Here is a 13,313-nt window from a genome sequence, read left to right on the forward strand (position 1 = left end):
GTGTCTATGAGTGTGTGTGTGTGTGTGTGTGTGTGTGGTGTGTGTCGATGTGTGTGTGTGTGTGTGTGTGTGTGTGTGTGTGTGTGTGCCAGTGTGTGTGTGTGTGTGTGTGTAACATGCCAAGGAGATGCAGTATTCCAGTCCATGCAGGGTTGTGCATAATGTATGGGTCCTACACATGATAATACGCGGGAAAATCGGCCCCATTTTGCCTCCCTTGTTTGGTCTCCATGTGGAAGAGCTGGCAATATCTGCATTCCCAAATGAAAACATTACAAATAGAAATGTACGTCTAGTTTGTCGAGAGGAATTCTCTTTTCTAATTGGCTCGCTGTTTGTTTTGGTCAGCCTAGCTGAGTGCAAGGTTAAAACAATATCATTGTTTGTAGTATGGCTGCAGTGTTTTGGAGTTATGTAATGTGCTGCCGGGCGGCAGCCGAGATTTCTGAAGCCGGTGCAACATTTTTTTAGTCTTCTATCTTTGGGAGGAACAGCTCAGAGGCTTGTTTGTGAAGGGTATTTTGTTGACATTTGCATGTCTAGGGCAGAAACCAATAGGGGCATTTGTGCCATGCCAAGACAGACCACCTCCAGACATCAGTCTTCGTGGCTGCAGGTCAGGGTCTCATGCTGAAGTGAAAAATCTCAGCTGCCAGTTATCAGCGCAGTTGGCAGATGGAAACATATGAATACAGGGCTAGAAGTTATCAGCGCTACGGGCAGATGGAACATATGAAAACAGGCCAAAAGTCAGCCTCGAGAGCATTTGGGAATTTGGGGGCTTCACTATTAGAAGTGTGTCCTTGCCGTGCACATGATAATACGTGGGAAAAATCGGCCCCATTTTGCCTCCATGTGGAAGAGCTGGCAATACCTGCATTTCCAAATGAAAACATTACAAATAGAAATGTAGGTCTAGTTCGTCGAGAGGAATTCTCTTTCTGATTGGCTCGCTGTTTGTTTTGGGCTAGAAGTGATCAGCGCTGTGGGCAGATGGAACATATGAATACAGGGCCAGAAGTCGTCCAGGGCCTCGAGAGCATGTGGGATTTTAGGGGCTTCCTTTTTAGAAGTGTGTCCTTGCTGTGAAGGCAGAGGATATTCTCTCCTCCCCTAAATGCTTTGAGAGAGAGGATACGGCTTACAGACACTGAGCTGCTTTTGAAATGAGTTACTCTTACAATGAGGAATGAAGCGTTCATGGGGACGGTAGAATGGGGGTGTTTCCATAAGCTTTAAGTATTATCAAAGGAGGGGATGCAGTTGTCTGTGTGTGTGTGTGTCTGTGTGTGTGTGTGTGTGTGTGTGTGTGTGTATGTGTGTGTGTGTGTGTATGTGTGTCTGTCTGTGTGTGTACAAAGGAGGGGATGCAGTTGTCTGGAGCTCCTCTGAAGTGAGTTATATCGTGTTAGTCTTGTGTGCTCATTGTGATATGGCAGGGCCTTTCGCTTCTAAAAAAAACCCCCATTTAATAACAATATGCAGTGTACTTCTGTATAAGTGCATTTGACTAGTTCGGTAGTTGTGATCATGTGCACAGTTTGGGGTACATTAGGAAATTCTGTGTTATGGTTCTGAAGTGCCTTGTTGGGATGTTGCCTTGTGCTATAATTGTTTGCTGCCTTACCCGGTCTGCAGGACTGGTAGACTTTGGCCAGGAGCTCCAAGCTGCGGTCATCAGTCCAGTCATGCAGGATCCTGGCCAGGATGTAGAGGTCAGCTTCAGGCAGCTTGTCTTTAAAAAAGTCCCCTGCAACAACAAATAGAGAGTCAGTCCCTGTCAATCAAGGACAAGGGTTTCCTGCTCCTAGGGTTACTGCTCAATAACAGTCTCATCTCATCTCTCTCCCACAGATGACTTCGGTTCTCGGAAGGTGAGCGAAAAGGCAAGTGCACTGATACAATCTGGACGTATAGCAGCTGCGCATTCCACTGTGTGGCCATGACAACAGTCCAAATGCATACATCACTTTAATTGTTCTTCTTTGGCTGTGATAAGAGTGTCATCCTGACTTTTTTTTTTACGTACTGTGAAAATAGCCCCCCCCCCCCCCACCCGTCATGACAAATCTTCATCACGCCGACCGCTGCAGACATACCGTACACTCATCCTTGGTCCTAGCCAACTGTCACTCCTGCTAGCGTCAATGATATAATCAGGGAAACAGTCAAATTAGGACAAACAAAAACAAACCACCAAATATGCTGCGAGCCAAGACTCACCTACCGTGTCCAGAAAAAACATCCCGAGATTCCCCACAAAGACTGAAGACTGTGGCACACTCTCTCACATTATGTCTCTGTGACCTCACAGCAAAGTTCACTTGTGTCCCGGAGTTCCCTGGGTGCCAACAGTCCTTTACTATGTGTGATAATGCGGCTGCATTGGTTTGGAGTGGAGCCGCTAAGCTGCGCTCTTTATGCTAATTGCTGGGGCTTTTTAAAACCACCATGAGTGACAAGTGACAAGCTGAGCAGAGGCAGCGAGTGATTTTCCAACATGGTGGCGGAAATGGGAAAAACAAACAGAGCAACGCAACAGGGAGCTGAGGCAGAGCGAACAGACTGAGACCTCTCTGTTCTGAGCCTGCTCTAAAGGTGGAGCAGAAAGGTTCCCTCTCTGTTCTGAGCCTGCTCTAAAGGTTCCCCCTCTATTCTATGCCTGCTCTAAAGGTTTCCTCTCTGTTCTGTGCATGCTCTAAAGGTTCCCTCTCTGTTCTGAGCCTGCTCTAAAGGTGGAGCAGAAAGGTTCCCCTCCTGTTCTGTGCGTGCTCTAAAGGTTCCCTCATTGTTCTGTGCGTGCTCTAAAGGTTCCCTCTCTGTTCTGTGCATGCTCTAAAGGTTCCCTCTCTGTTCTGAGCCTGCTTTAAAGGTGGAGCAGAAAGGTTCCCTCCTGTTCTTTGCGTGCTCTAAAGGTTCCCCCTCTGTTCTATGCCTGCTCTAAAGGTTTCCTCTCTGTTCTGTGCATGCTCTAAAGGTTCCCTCATTGTTCTGTGTGTGCTCTAAAGGTTCCCTCTCTGTTCTGTGCATGCTCTAAAGGTTCCCTCTCTGTTCTGTGCATGCTCTAAAGGTGGAGCAGAAAGGTTCTCTCTCTGTTCTGTTCCTGCTCTAAAGGTGGAGCAGCAAGGTTCCCTCTCTGTTCTGTTCCTGCCCTAAAGGTGGAGCAGCAAGGTTCCCTCTCTGTTCTGTGCGTGCTCTAAAGGTTCTCTCTCTGTACTGAGCCTGCTCTATATGTGGAGCAGAGCGTTTCCCCCTCTCTCTTCTCCTCGGCCGACACTACAAGGGTGTTGCCGACGGCCGTCTCTCTACACCATGCTCGCCTCTTCCTGTGTGCGTGCTACAAGTCTGCCCCTGAACAGTCTATAGTCTGCAGTGGCCTGACATCAGTGTGAGCTCCGTGACCAATTTGCTCTGTGCGACTCAAAAGCTCTTCCCCCCTCCCCAGCACACGTTATTGATTTCCTGGCCCTCCTCCTCCTCCTCCGCCGCCGCCGCTGCAGCCCATGACTACAACGCACGCATACCTTCATGGAATGAAATCCTCTTGTCCTCGGCTGACACAAAGTGCTCTCTTGACATCTGCACCACCTTAGGAAGGTCAAAGATGGTCACGCTGGATCCAGGGTACGCCCGAGTGCACTGTTTGGCTAATGCCCCGCTGCAGCCTGCAGAATGGGAGAGAGGCAACAGTGAGGTGGAAGTCATGACCCCAAGGGCAATTGCTTTCGACCCCCCCCCCCCCCCCCCGGATCTCCACTCCGGTTGAGCCCATGAAATATGACTGGCTGGAAAAGCACGGAGGGATCCCCGCCATGATAGGTTGCTTTGGACAGAACAGCCCTCTAGGGTCACCAAGGGTGTTTGTTACTTGTGCAGAACTGCATTATGGGCCAAAAGATTATTATCAACAGGAAGGAAAATCACAGACATGAGGACATCACAACATCTTGTTCTTTTTCTCTTTTCATTTTATTTTCAAACCAGACATTATTCCCTCCATCAAACCAAGAGCGCAAACAAGGGAGGCCATAAGAGGGAGATACAAATCAAAGACTCCTTGAGGGGGCAACACTTCTGTCATCAGGACCCAGCTGCACAACAACTGCACAGTGGGGCATGAGGGTGGCCCCTGTGCAGCTGGTAAGGGGGGTGGGAACGGGGGGAAATGGGGGGCTGGGGGGCTCCCAACCAATCAGCACTGATAACAGACAGAGGCCACTTTCTCCTCTGAGCTCACACACAGCTGGAGAGAAGGGTTTCATCAGAGCAGCCATCATCATCATCATTATCATCCCTTCTCATCATCCGCTTGACCGTGAGACCATGAGACTCTCCACAGGTCGACACTGGTGGACTGACAGGTGTCCATCCTTCCCCTATGCTTGTATGTGTGTGTGAATGTGTGTGTGTGTGTGTGTGTGAGAGAGAGAGAGAGAGAGAGAGAGTGTGTGTGTGTGTGTGTGTGTGTGTTTTTGATGTACTGACAGGTGTCCATCCTGCCCCTATGCTTGTATGTGTGTGTGTGTGAGAGAGAGAGAGAGAGAGAGAGAGAGAGAGAGAGAGATAGAGAGTGTGTGTGTGTGTGTGTGTGTGTGTGTTTTTTTGATGGACTGACAGGTGTCCATCCTGCCCCCTATCTATCCGCCCAATCTCTCTCCCAGCTCCTGCATCATCCATGTCCTCTACCGTGACCCGTCTCCACCAGGCCCCGGCATCCTCCCAATCAATAGTGCGCGCACAGACAGAGGTGATTAGAAGCGACAGCGACCTTGTTCTCTTGAATAATAAAAGAGAACACAGGCTCTGGCTAAAGGGGGGGCTCTGGCAGCCCTGCTGCAGGCACGGGGGAGATGGGGGCCGGCCAGACCGCAATCCCCTCTGATTTGTGGGCTCCGGTGTGTCAGCTTATCAGCCTGGCAGGATGCAGATCAGAGGAGACAAAGGAGAAGTGGCAGACGTTTGAGCCCACAGTGCATGTGCCTCGGCACGTTCAGCTCCTCCATAGCTGGCTGAGAGAGACAGCCCCACACTCCAGCCCCACACTGAGCAGTGGTGTAGTGGTCCCTGGAGAAGTGGGTATACTCTTATACTCTTTTTTTTAAGCAGCCCATACAGCACAGAATAAGCGCCCTGTTTTGAGAGGTGGGTATACGCAATGCTGACTGAAAAATAAGTGGGTATACTCCGTATACCTGCGTATACCCTGGACTACACCACTGCCCCTGAGAGAAACAGCCCCTCAGTCTGAGAGAAACAGCCCCTCAGCTCCACACTACAGCCCCACACTGAGGGCAGTCTGAGAGAAACAGCCCCACACTGAGGGAAGTCTGAGAGAAACAGCCCCTCAGCCCCACACTCCAGCCCCACACTAAAGCCCCCTGAGGGCAGTCTGAGAGAAACAGCCTTTCAGCCCCACACTACAGCCCCCTGAGGGCAGTCTGAGAGAAACAGCCCCACACTAAGGGCAGTCTGAGAGAAACAGCCCCACACTGAGGGAAGTCTGAGAGAAACAGCCCCTCAGCCCCACACTCCAGCCCCCTGAGGGCAGTCTTCATTTCTAACAGTCAAAATGGAGAGAGATCGTCACTCACATGCTCACTCAGCTGTGCCATGGCCTCAGTATGCAAGGAGAGATATTATTCACATTGGTGTTATTCCTCACTCTGATGTGTGGATGGGGAGACACTGGCTCTCTCTGGCTCGTGGTGAGATGTGCGTTTCATAATTCATCGGGGGGCTGGCTGTGAGCGAGCGCGTCCAGTCCAGAGAGGCTGTCTCACTAGGGGGGGCCGAGCTCAGCAGGACCCTCTCTCTGCCTTCCAGTCAGGTTCAGATCTCAGCATCTGCCAGTGCAGCTACAAAGCTCCCCCTTGTGGCCGTGTCATCACATAGCACCGCTGGCAGAAGTCGAGAGACACACTTCAATCTCTTCTTGATATCAACATCATCATCATCATCATCATTGTTGTTTATTCAGGGAGAATTGACTGAGCACAGGGTTCTTTTGCAGCAATGCCCTGACCCTGAGGCTACAGAATACAGAAGAACAATAAATAAACAAACCATAACAAAACAAAACAGACAAAATAAATAAACAAAACACATTAAAAAACTCAGAAATTAAGTATAAAAGAAAAAAAACAAAATATAAATATGAGATGACAGCAGGGGCAATTCCCTTGCCTCCCCATTTATCCAAATCTTCAGCTGAGCTCCCCTTAGATAAGGTTACAACTTTAGGTGAGATTCAGTTAAAGGTGACCTTTATTGTTATGGTAATGCCCAAACGGCACACATGATGGTGATGGCACACAGCCTCCACGGGCGGTTTGTGTTGGTCAGTAGTGAGCGCACTCAAAAACAGATTTGATGTCGCCACTGGCACCCGCTGTTAATTTCCCTGATGAAGATTGATGTTCTAACCTTGCAGTAATGAGATATCTGTGCTTGTTATCCGTGCTGCTACCCTGTTAAAAGGCAGGACATGTGCGTGCGTGGGTGTGTGTGTGAGAGAGTGTGTGTGTGTGTGTATGTGTGAGAGTGTGTGTTTGTGAGAGATAGACAGAGAGAGAGAGAGTGTGTGTGTGTGTATCAGTGTGTCTGTGTGTGTGTGTGTGTTTGTGTGTGTGTGTGTGTGCCAGTGCGTCTGTGTGTGTGTGTGTGTATGAGAGAAAGTGTGTGTGTGTGTGTGTGTGTGTGTACCAGTGCGTGTGTGTGTGTGTGTGCATGTGTGTGTGTGCGTGTGTGTATGAGAGAGAGAGAGTGTGTCTGTGTGTGTGTGTGTGTGTGTGTGTGTGTGTGTGTGTGTGTGTATGAGAGAGTGTGTGTGTGTGTGTGTGTGTCTGTGTGTGTGTGTGTGTGTGTGTGTGTGTGTGTGTGTGTGTGTGTGTGTGTGTGTGTGTGTGTGTGTGTGTGTGTATGCTTGACTGCTCCAGGAGGGAGTGCTGCACTGCACCACTGCGTGGCCCCTCTTCAGCAGAGAGCAGAGAGCACGGGGGACGGGGGACGGGGGACCAGCAGCAGGGGGGACAGATGGCCACTTGACAACAGAAGCCTGCCCCAGCCCCCGCCCGGCAACCACTGCAGCACACCCGGCCCTTACCTGTCTGTCTGCGCACTAGGACTGTAGGACAGTAGGAGTGCTCTTGCAGAGGGCGACTGCTCAGCACACAGACACACGCCCATGGACTCTACAGGTGGGTAGGAGGGAGACAGGCTGATGGGGCCGTGCCTCTGTGGTCAGATACGGATAGAGAGATGGAGGAATTCCTCTGAGTAGTCCAGGGTTTACACAGGTATACGGAGTATACCCACTTATTTTTCAGACAGCATTGCGCATAACCACTTCTCAAAACAGGGCGTTTATCCTGTGGTGTATGGGCTGCTTAAAAAAATTGGTAAATTAAGAGTATACCCACTTCTCCAGGGACCACTACACCACTGAGCTTCACATTGTCATCCAATGTCTATTGTCACAAGGTGATACAAAATTATGTTATTTAGATTTAAATATCTCCATCCTGGCTGAGGCTTATTTTAGTGTAACCTAAATCTACATTTCTGCGTATTTCGCTTCTACCATCATTAAGTTACAACATAAGAGCGTCTCCTGTTTGAAATAGTTGATTGCTGCAGCCCAAAGAATGACCAAGAAAAGCTCTGTACTGCACTTATTGTAGAGAACTGAAGAGATTCAGCCCTCACTTTAGTCCCCTGAGAAAAGGCTCAAGCAACACAGCACTGAGAGATTACATTCAGAGGTTTCTCCTGCCAGAAAGGAGAACAATTGCGTTCGGCTCAGAGAGAGAGGGCACTCCCAGACAGGCCTTTCAATCACATGATATGGCACTGACACTCTGAGACCCAGATACCAGGGCCATTTCCACTTTAATGGCATTCTCCTCTCATCTCCTCTCCTCTCCTCTACTCTCCTCTCTTTTCCTCTCCTCTCCTCTCCACTCCTCTCCACTCCTCTCTTCTCCACTCCTCTCCACTCCTCTCCTCTCCTCTCCTCTCCTCTCCACTCCTCTCCTCTCCACTCCTCTCCTCTCCTCTCCTCTCCTCTCCTCTCCTCTCCTCTCCACTCCTCTCTTCTCTTCTCTTCTCTTCTCTTCTCTTCTCTTCTCTTCTCTTCTCTTCTCTTCTCTTCTCTTCTCTTCTCTTCTCTTCTCCTCTCCTCTCCTCTCCTCTCCTCTCTTCTCCTCTCTTCTCCTCTCCACTCCTCTCCTCTCCTCATTTCACCTCCTCTCCTCTCCTTTCCTTTCCTCTCCTCTCCTCTCCTCTCCTCTCCTCTCCTCTCCTCTTCTCTTCTCTTCTCTTCTCTTCTCTTCTCCTTTCCTATCCACTCCTCTCCTCTCCTCTCCTCTACTCATTTCACCTCCTCTCCTCTCCTCTCCTCTCCTCTTCTCTTCTCTTCTCTCTCTTCTCTTCTCTTCTCCTCTCCTTTCCTATCCACTCCTCTCCTCTCCTCTCCTCTACTCATTTCACCTCCTCTCCTCTCCTCTCCTCTCCTCTCCTCTCCTCTACTCATTTCACCTCCTCTCCTCTCCTCTCCTCTCCTCTTCTCTTCTCTTCTCTTCTCTTCTCCTTTCCTATCCACTCCTCTCCTCTCCTCTCCTCTACTCATTTCACCTCCTCTCCTCTCCTCTCCTCTACTCATTTCACCTCCTCTCCTCTCCTCTCCTCCTCTCCTCTCCTCTCCTCTCCTCTTCTCTTCTCTTCTCCTTTCCTATCCACTCCTCTCCTCTCCTCTCCTCTACTCATTTCACCTCCTCTCCTCTCCTCTCCTCTCCTCTCCTCTTCTCTTCTCTTCTCTTCTCCTCTCCTTTCCTATCCACTCCTCTCCTCTCCTCTCCTCTACTCATTTCACCTCCTCTCCTCTCCTCTCCTCTCCTCTACTCATTTCACCTCCTCTTCTCTTCTCTTCTCTTCTCTTCTCTTCTCTTCTCTTCTCTTCTCTTCTCTTCTCTTCTCTTCTCTTCTCTTCTCTTCTCTTCTCTTCTCTTCTCTTCTCTTCTCTTCTCTTCTCTTCTCTTCTCCTCTCTTCTCCTCTCCTTTCCTTTCCTTTCCTCTCCTCTCCTCTCCTCTCCTCTCCTCTTCTCTTCTCTTCTCTTCTCTTCTCTTCTCTTCTCTTCTCTTCTCTTCTCCTCTCCTTTCCTATCCACTCCTCTCCTCTCCTCTACTCATTTCACCTCCTCTACTCTCCTCTCCTCTTCACTACTCTACTCTCCTCTCCTCTCCTCATTTCACCTCCTCTCCGCTACGCGTCGGGCCAAACAGCACCCTCGAACAGTACATTATTGACCCTACAGTACTGCCTCTTGAATCTTATTGCTTAAATACAGCGCTTTTCACCACCTCCTACCCGAGTCACAATACAAGAAAAGCAATTCTATGAGCAACATGGTGGACTGACTATACCTCCAAGGTCATAGATGATCTTGAAAGATGAGAGATCGAATGCTGTGACCACATCTTTGCCGCATATGTTCCATATGGAGTTCATCAGGTGCATGAACTTCACCATCTCTTCATCCGACCTGACATGAAACAAAGAAAAAAATACATGGTTTTGCATTCCAAAACAGAGACAAAACCCAATCCCACCCGGTCAATTCTACACAATGGCATAAAAAGTTAGCAATAGTTCGACTTTTTTTCCTCTTTTTTGTATCTTATCTTTATCAATCGATTTTTCTCTAGCCAGGCGGGGCTTTGGCATTTCAGTGTGTAATCGTGGCTCTGTGACAAGACTGCTTTTCACCTCTGAAACCCACCTTAAGCTGGTCAACCCAGCCCCCACGCATTAGTTGGGCTTTTTTCCATCTCTATTTTTCTATTCTTTTATGTATCTTATCTTTATCAATTTATTCTTTTCCTACTTGTGGTTCGTGTTTTGAATCCCCCTCCCCTCCACCCACCCCCAGGGCTCCCGGGCGACTGCTTTGACCCCTCAGGGTGCCGTGCCTGCGGCGTACCAACTCTGCCGCCGTCAGCTCAAAACAAATGGAGCATGCGGTCTAAACGAATGGGCTCCGTGGCAGCGCTGAGCACCAAGCCCACCCCCCTCCCCGCCCCTACTTCCACTTCCACAGCCCTCTGGCCCCGCTGAGCCTGATCCAATTTCTCTCTACACTCAAGGACCCAAATGTCAAGCTTTTCATATCTGGCGACGTCCTGGGGGTAGCCGGCCCACTACAGCCCAATCATTAGTCACAGGCTGGCAGTAACCTTGGAGGACACGCGCTTTACAAACACAACAGCAACAGACAGCACTGCATTGCCCTGGAGCTATGAAACATGTTCAGAGGGGGACGCAGAGCTTATGGGTTTCTTCCATTCCTCAGCCAAAACAACTCAACCGGTTTAGACAGACAGGTGGACTAAATGAACTCATCCTTGTAGCAGAGAAAGACTGTCTATATCATTTGGCTACATCATATAAAAGTGTTAACAAACAATGAGGAGTTATTAAAATATCACCCGGTTAAATTTCATATATTTTGATATATTTACATATACCTGTATATTGTTTCATAGTTCTGTAGTCAACTCTGACTTTAACAAGACCTTACAAAGCTCTCACCACCAGTGAGAAAAAAACCCTTTCCTTCCAGATTTATCCATTTTAGTCAGCTAAAAATATCTTGAAACGGTATCTGCACAGCCACAGAGGAAGGACAAGACAATCTGAATGTGGACGTGATGTCTCTGATCTGATGCTATCTTCCAGCGGAGACGCCGGGGGAGAGTGCAGGACACTAGGGGGCAGGGTGACCTTGATGGCCCTGTGCAAAGTGCCAATCCCATCCGCTGAGAAAAGACACCCACTCTTCACTCCTCTGGCCACCCACACCAATCAGAAACACATTACACCCTGATGGCCTCCTCTCTCAGGCCTCACATCCCTGTCTTCTTCTTCTTCTTCGTGCGTACCTGCTGTTTACCTGCAGTCACTTTCCATTAATAGGATTGTTTTAGGGGGGGGGGGGGGCTGGCTGGGAGAAGTAGTAGGTGTGGTGAGCATCTGTGTGATAGTGAGAGCAGCTTGTGGATCAGCAGGCGCTGGTAAAATAGCGCTTGGGGGATAGCAAACGTGCGCTCGCTCTACCCTCATCTCAAAGCTGTCTGCTGGTGGGAAAAGGCACTCTCGGTCGATGGGGCGGCTTCATATGTTCTGAGGGAGAGGAGGCGCTGTCAGAAGAATGTTAATGGTGTCTCCTCCTCAGTTTCCAGGCACAGAACTAAAAGGTTCCTCTGGTGCTGGAAAGGACTGCCAGGCACTCACCTGTACAGTGCCTCAAAAAGGTCTTTAGAGCTGACGCCAAACGCCTTCTCGTCAGAGACTGCCAACACTCACCTGTACAATGCCTCAAAAAGGTCTTTAGAGCTGACGCCAAACGCCTTCTCGTCAGAGACTGCCCACACTCACCTGTACAATGCCTCAAAAAGGTCTTTAGAGCTGTCACCAGCAGTGCGGATGGAATTTTTAAACTGGGGGGGATGCTAACATCGCCTAATCAGCTGTGCAGAGTTATTAACTGATGATTATCGCCTTACGTATGGAGAGAGTGGGGAACGGATCGGAGTCACTATGAATCTGCGTCCCCAGTGCTATCTGCGCCCCTGGCTGACACCAAACGCCTTCTCGTCAGAGACTGCCCGGCACTCACCTGTACAGTGCCTCAAAAAGGTCTTTAGAGCTGACGCCAAATGCCTTCTCTCGTCAGAGACTGCCCCGGCACTCACCTGTACAGTGCCTCAAAAAGGTCTTTAGAGCTGACACCGAACGCCTTCTCGTACTGGTTCTGTCCTTCCCTGTCAAATTAGGGTGAAAAGGTACACTGGTTAAAAGATGTCTTATTTATCTAGCTGGCACATTTCTAGACAACTGGATTATTCCTCAGTGAGATTGAGTGAGATTATTTTCTTAGGAAGCAGAACGCACCTGACTGCATCAGTGAGGTAGTGCCAGCAGAGGTAGATGGTCTTGGAGTTGTACTGTATGGAGTGGTAGAGGGACTGGGGGCCGCTCCGTGTCAGGTATCTACTGGATAGACCAGTGTTGCTGTACACAACTACACAAACAAAGCACAAACCTCACACATGTATCTAGATCTGGTAGGATAACTTGTGTGTTTAGGAGGATAAACCTCACACAATATATCTAGATCTGGTAGGATATCTGGTATATTCAGGAGTGCTAACCTCACACATGAATCTAGATCTGGTAGGACATCTGCCACAACTCCCAACAATATTCATCACAAAGCCAATGTCTGACTACAGCAAAGTTGCCTTCACAGGACTTACTATCAACTGACTCATGTGACCCAATTGAGGAACAGTTAAAGACTAAATACAAATATATGAAGATTTATTTAAATTATTATCTAAACACACCTTTTATAAAAGGTTTTAATTTAGTAAATGATGTCTTAAGTTCAAATCATATTTAATTTATATCTAACAGCACCTAATTACCTTGGTCATTGCATTGCTGGACAGTGAGCAGCTCCAGGCCGGCACAAGCCGAGAGCAGCCGCTGTGTTCCGTCCTCACTCGTGTCCAGAGCCTGTGCCACCTCCGCAGCGGACAGGGGGCGCTCTGACGCCTCCAAGTGGTCAAACACTCCCAGCTCACACGCCGCAAACAGGGTCTGTGCAGGAGGTACACACAACAGCGCTCATACACCTCACACTTTTCCTAAAATCGTACTGTCACTGCAAGTTCTTCATGTAATTCAAATATCTGTGCAGCAACATGGTCAACTGTGTGAAATATCAGATCCCACACGCGGGCTTACTGGACCACTGCAGACTTCATGAGAGTAATTCTACTTAACAGCAGCCACATGACAAAAGCCATATGAAGGAAAGATGCTGAATGTTAATACCAACATGATCAGTATGTTTTAAATGTTAGATATTGGTATTGTAATGTATGTTTTAAATGTTTTGATATTTGTATGTAAGTCTTCTATGTGGACCCCACGAAAAGTAGCTCTGTCTTAGGGTAGAGCTAATGGGGATCATTTTAAATAAACAAATAAACATCATTCAAGGGGGAAGAGGCATATTACCTTGGATACCAAGAATCCCTCCATGTACCCCAGGATCTTTCTGGGATACGTCTCATCCTCTGCTGCACTCATGTTTCTGCTGCTCCTCACCCAGCCACACTTAAGGGGTTACTCCGTGTGTGTGTGTGTGTGTGTATGACTGCGGACCCGTCTCAGAGAGTGGACTTTTAATGAGGAGTCAGCAGCTGTGACCCTAATCAGATTAGCCAGATTACATGGAGGAGGCTTGAAG

At 48.8% G+C, this 13,313-nt stretch overlaps 1 protein-coding gene across 1 annotated transcript in view; it reads right to left on the minus strand.

Moving 5' to 3' along the window:
* The window catches only part of asmt (acetylserotonin O-methyltransferase), a gene marked incomplete at both ends in the record, with an annotated part of 15,609 nt that extends 2,456 nt beyond the window's left edge, over positions 1–13,153 (minus strand). The window contains 7 exons of the mRNA XM_080839571.1: positions 1,628–1,750; positions 3,525–3,665; positions 9,421–9,539; positions 11,749–11,817; positions 11,948–12,077; positions 12,484–12,658; positions 13,082–13,153. Of these exons, the coding sequence (XP_080695697.1) occupies positions 1,628–1,750; positions 3,525–3,665; positions 9,421–9,539; positions 11,749–11,817; positions 11,948–12,077; positions 12,484–12,658; positions 13,082–13,153 (829 nt within the window). The remainder of the gene's footprint in view (positions 1–1,627; positions 1,751–3,524; positions 3,666–9,420; positions 9,540–11,748; positions 11,818–11,947; positions 12,078–12,483; positions 12,659–13,081) is intronic.
* Between the last annotated feature and the right edge of the window lie 160 nt (positions 13,154–13,313).

Source organism: Sprattus sprattus (genome assembly GCF_963457725.1).
Source record: "Sprattus sprattus genome assembly, chromosome: 5".
NCBI lineage: Eukaryota > Metazoa > Chordata > Actinopteri > Clupeiformes > Clupeidae > Sprattus > Sprattus sprattus.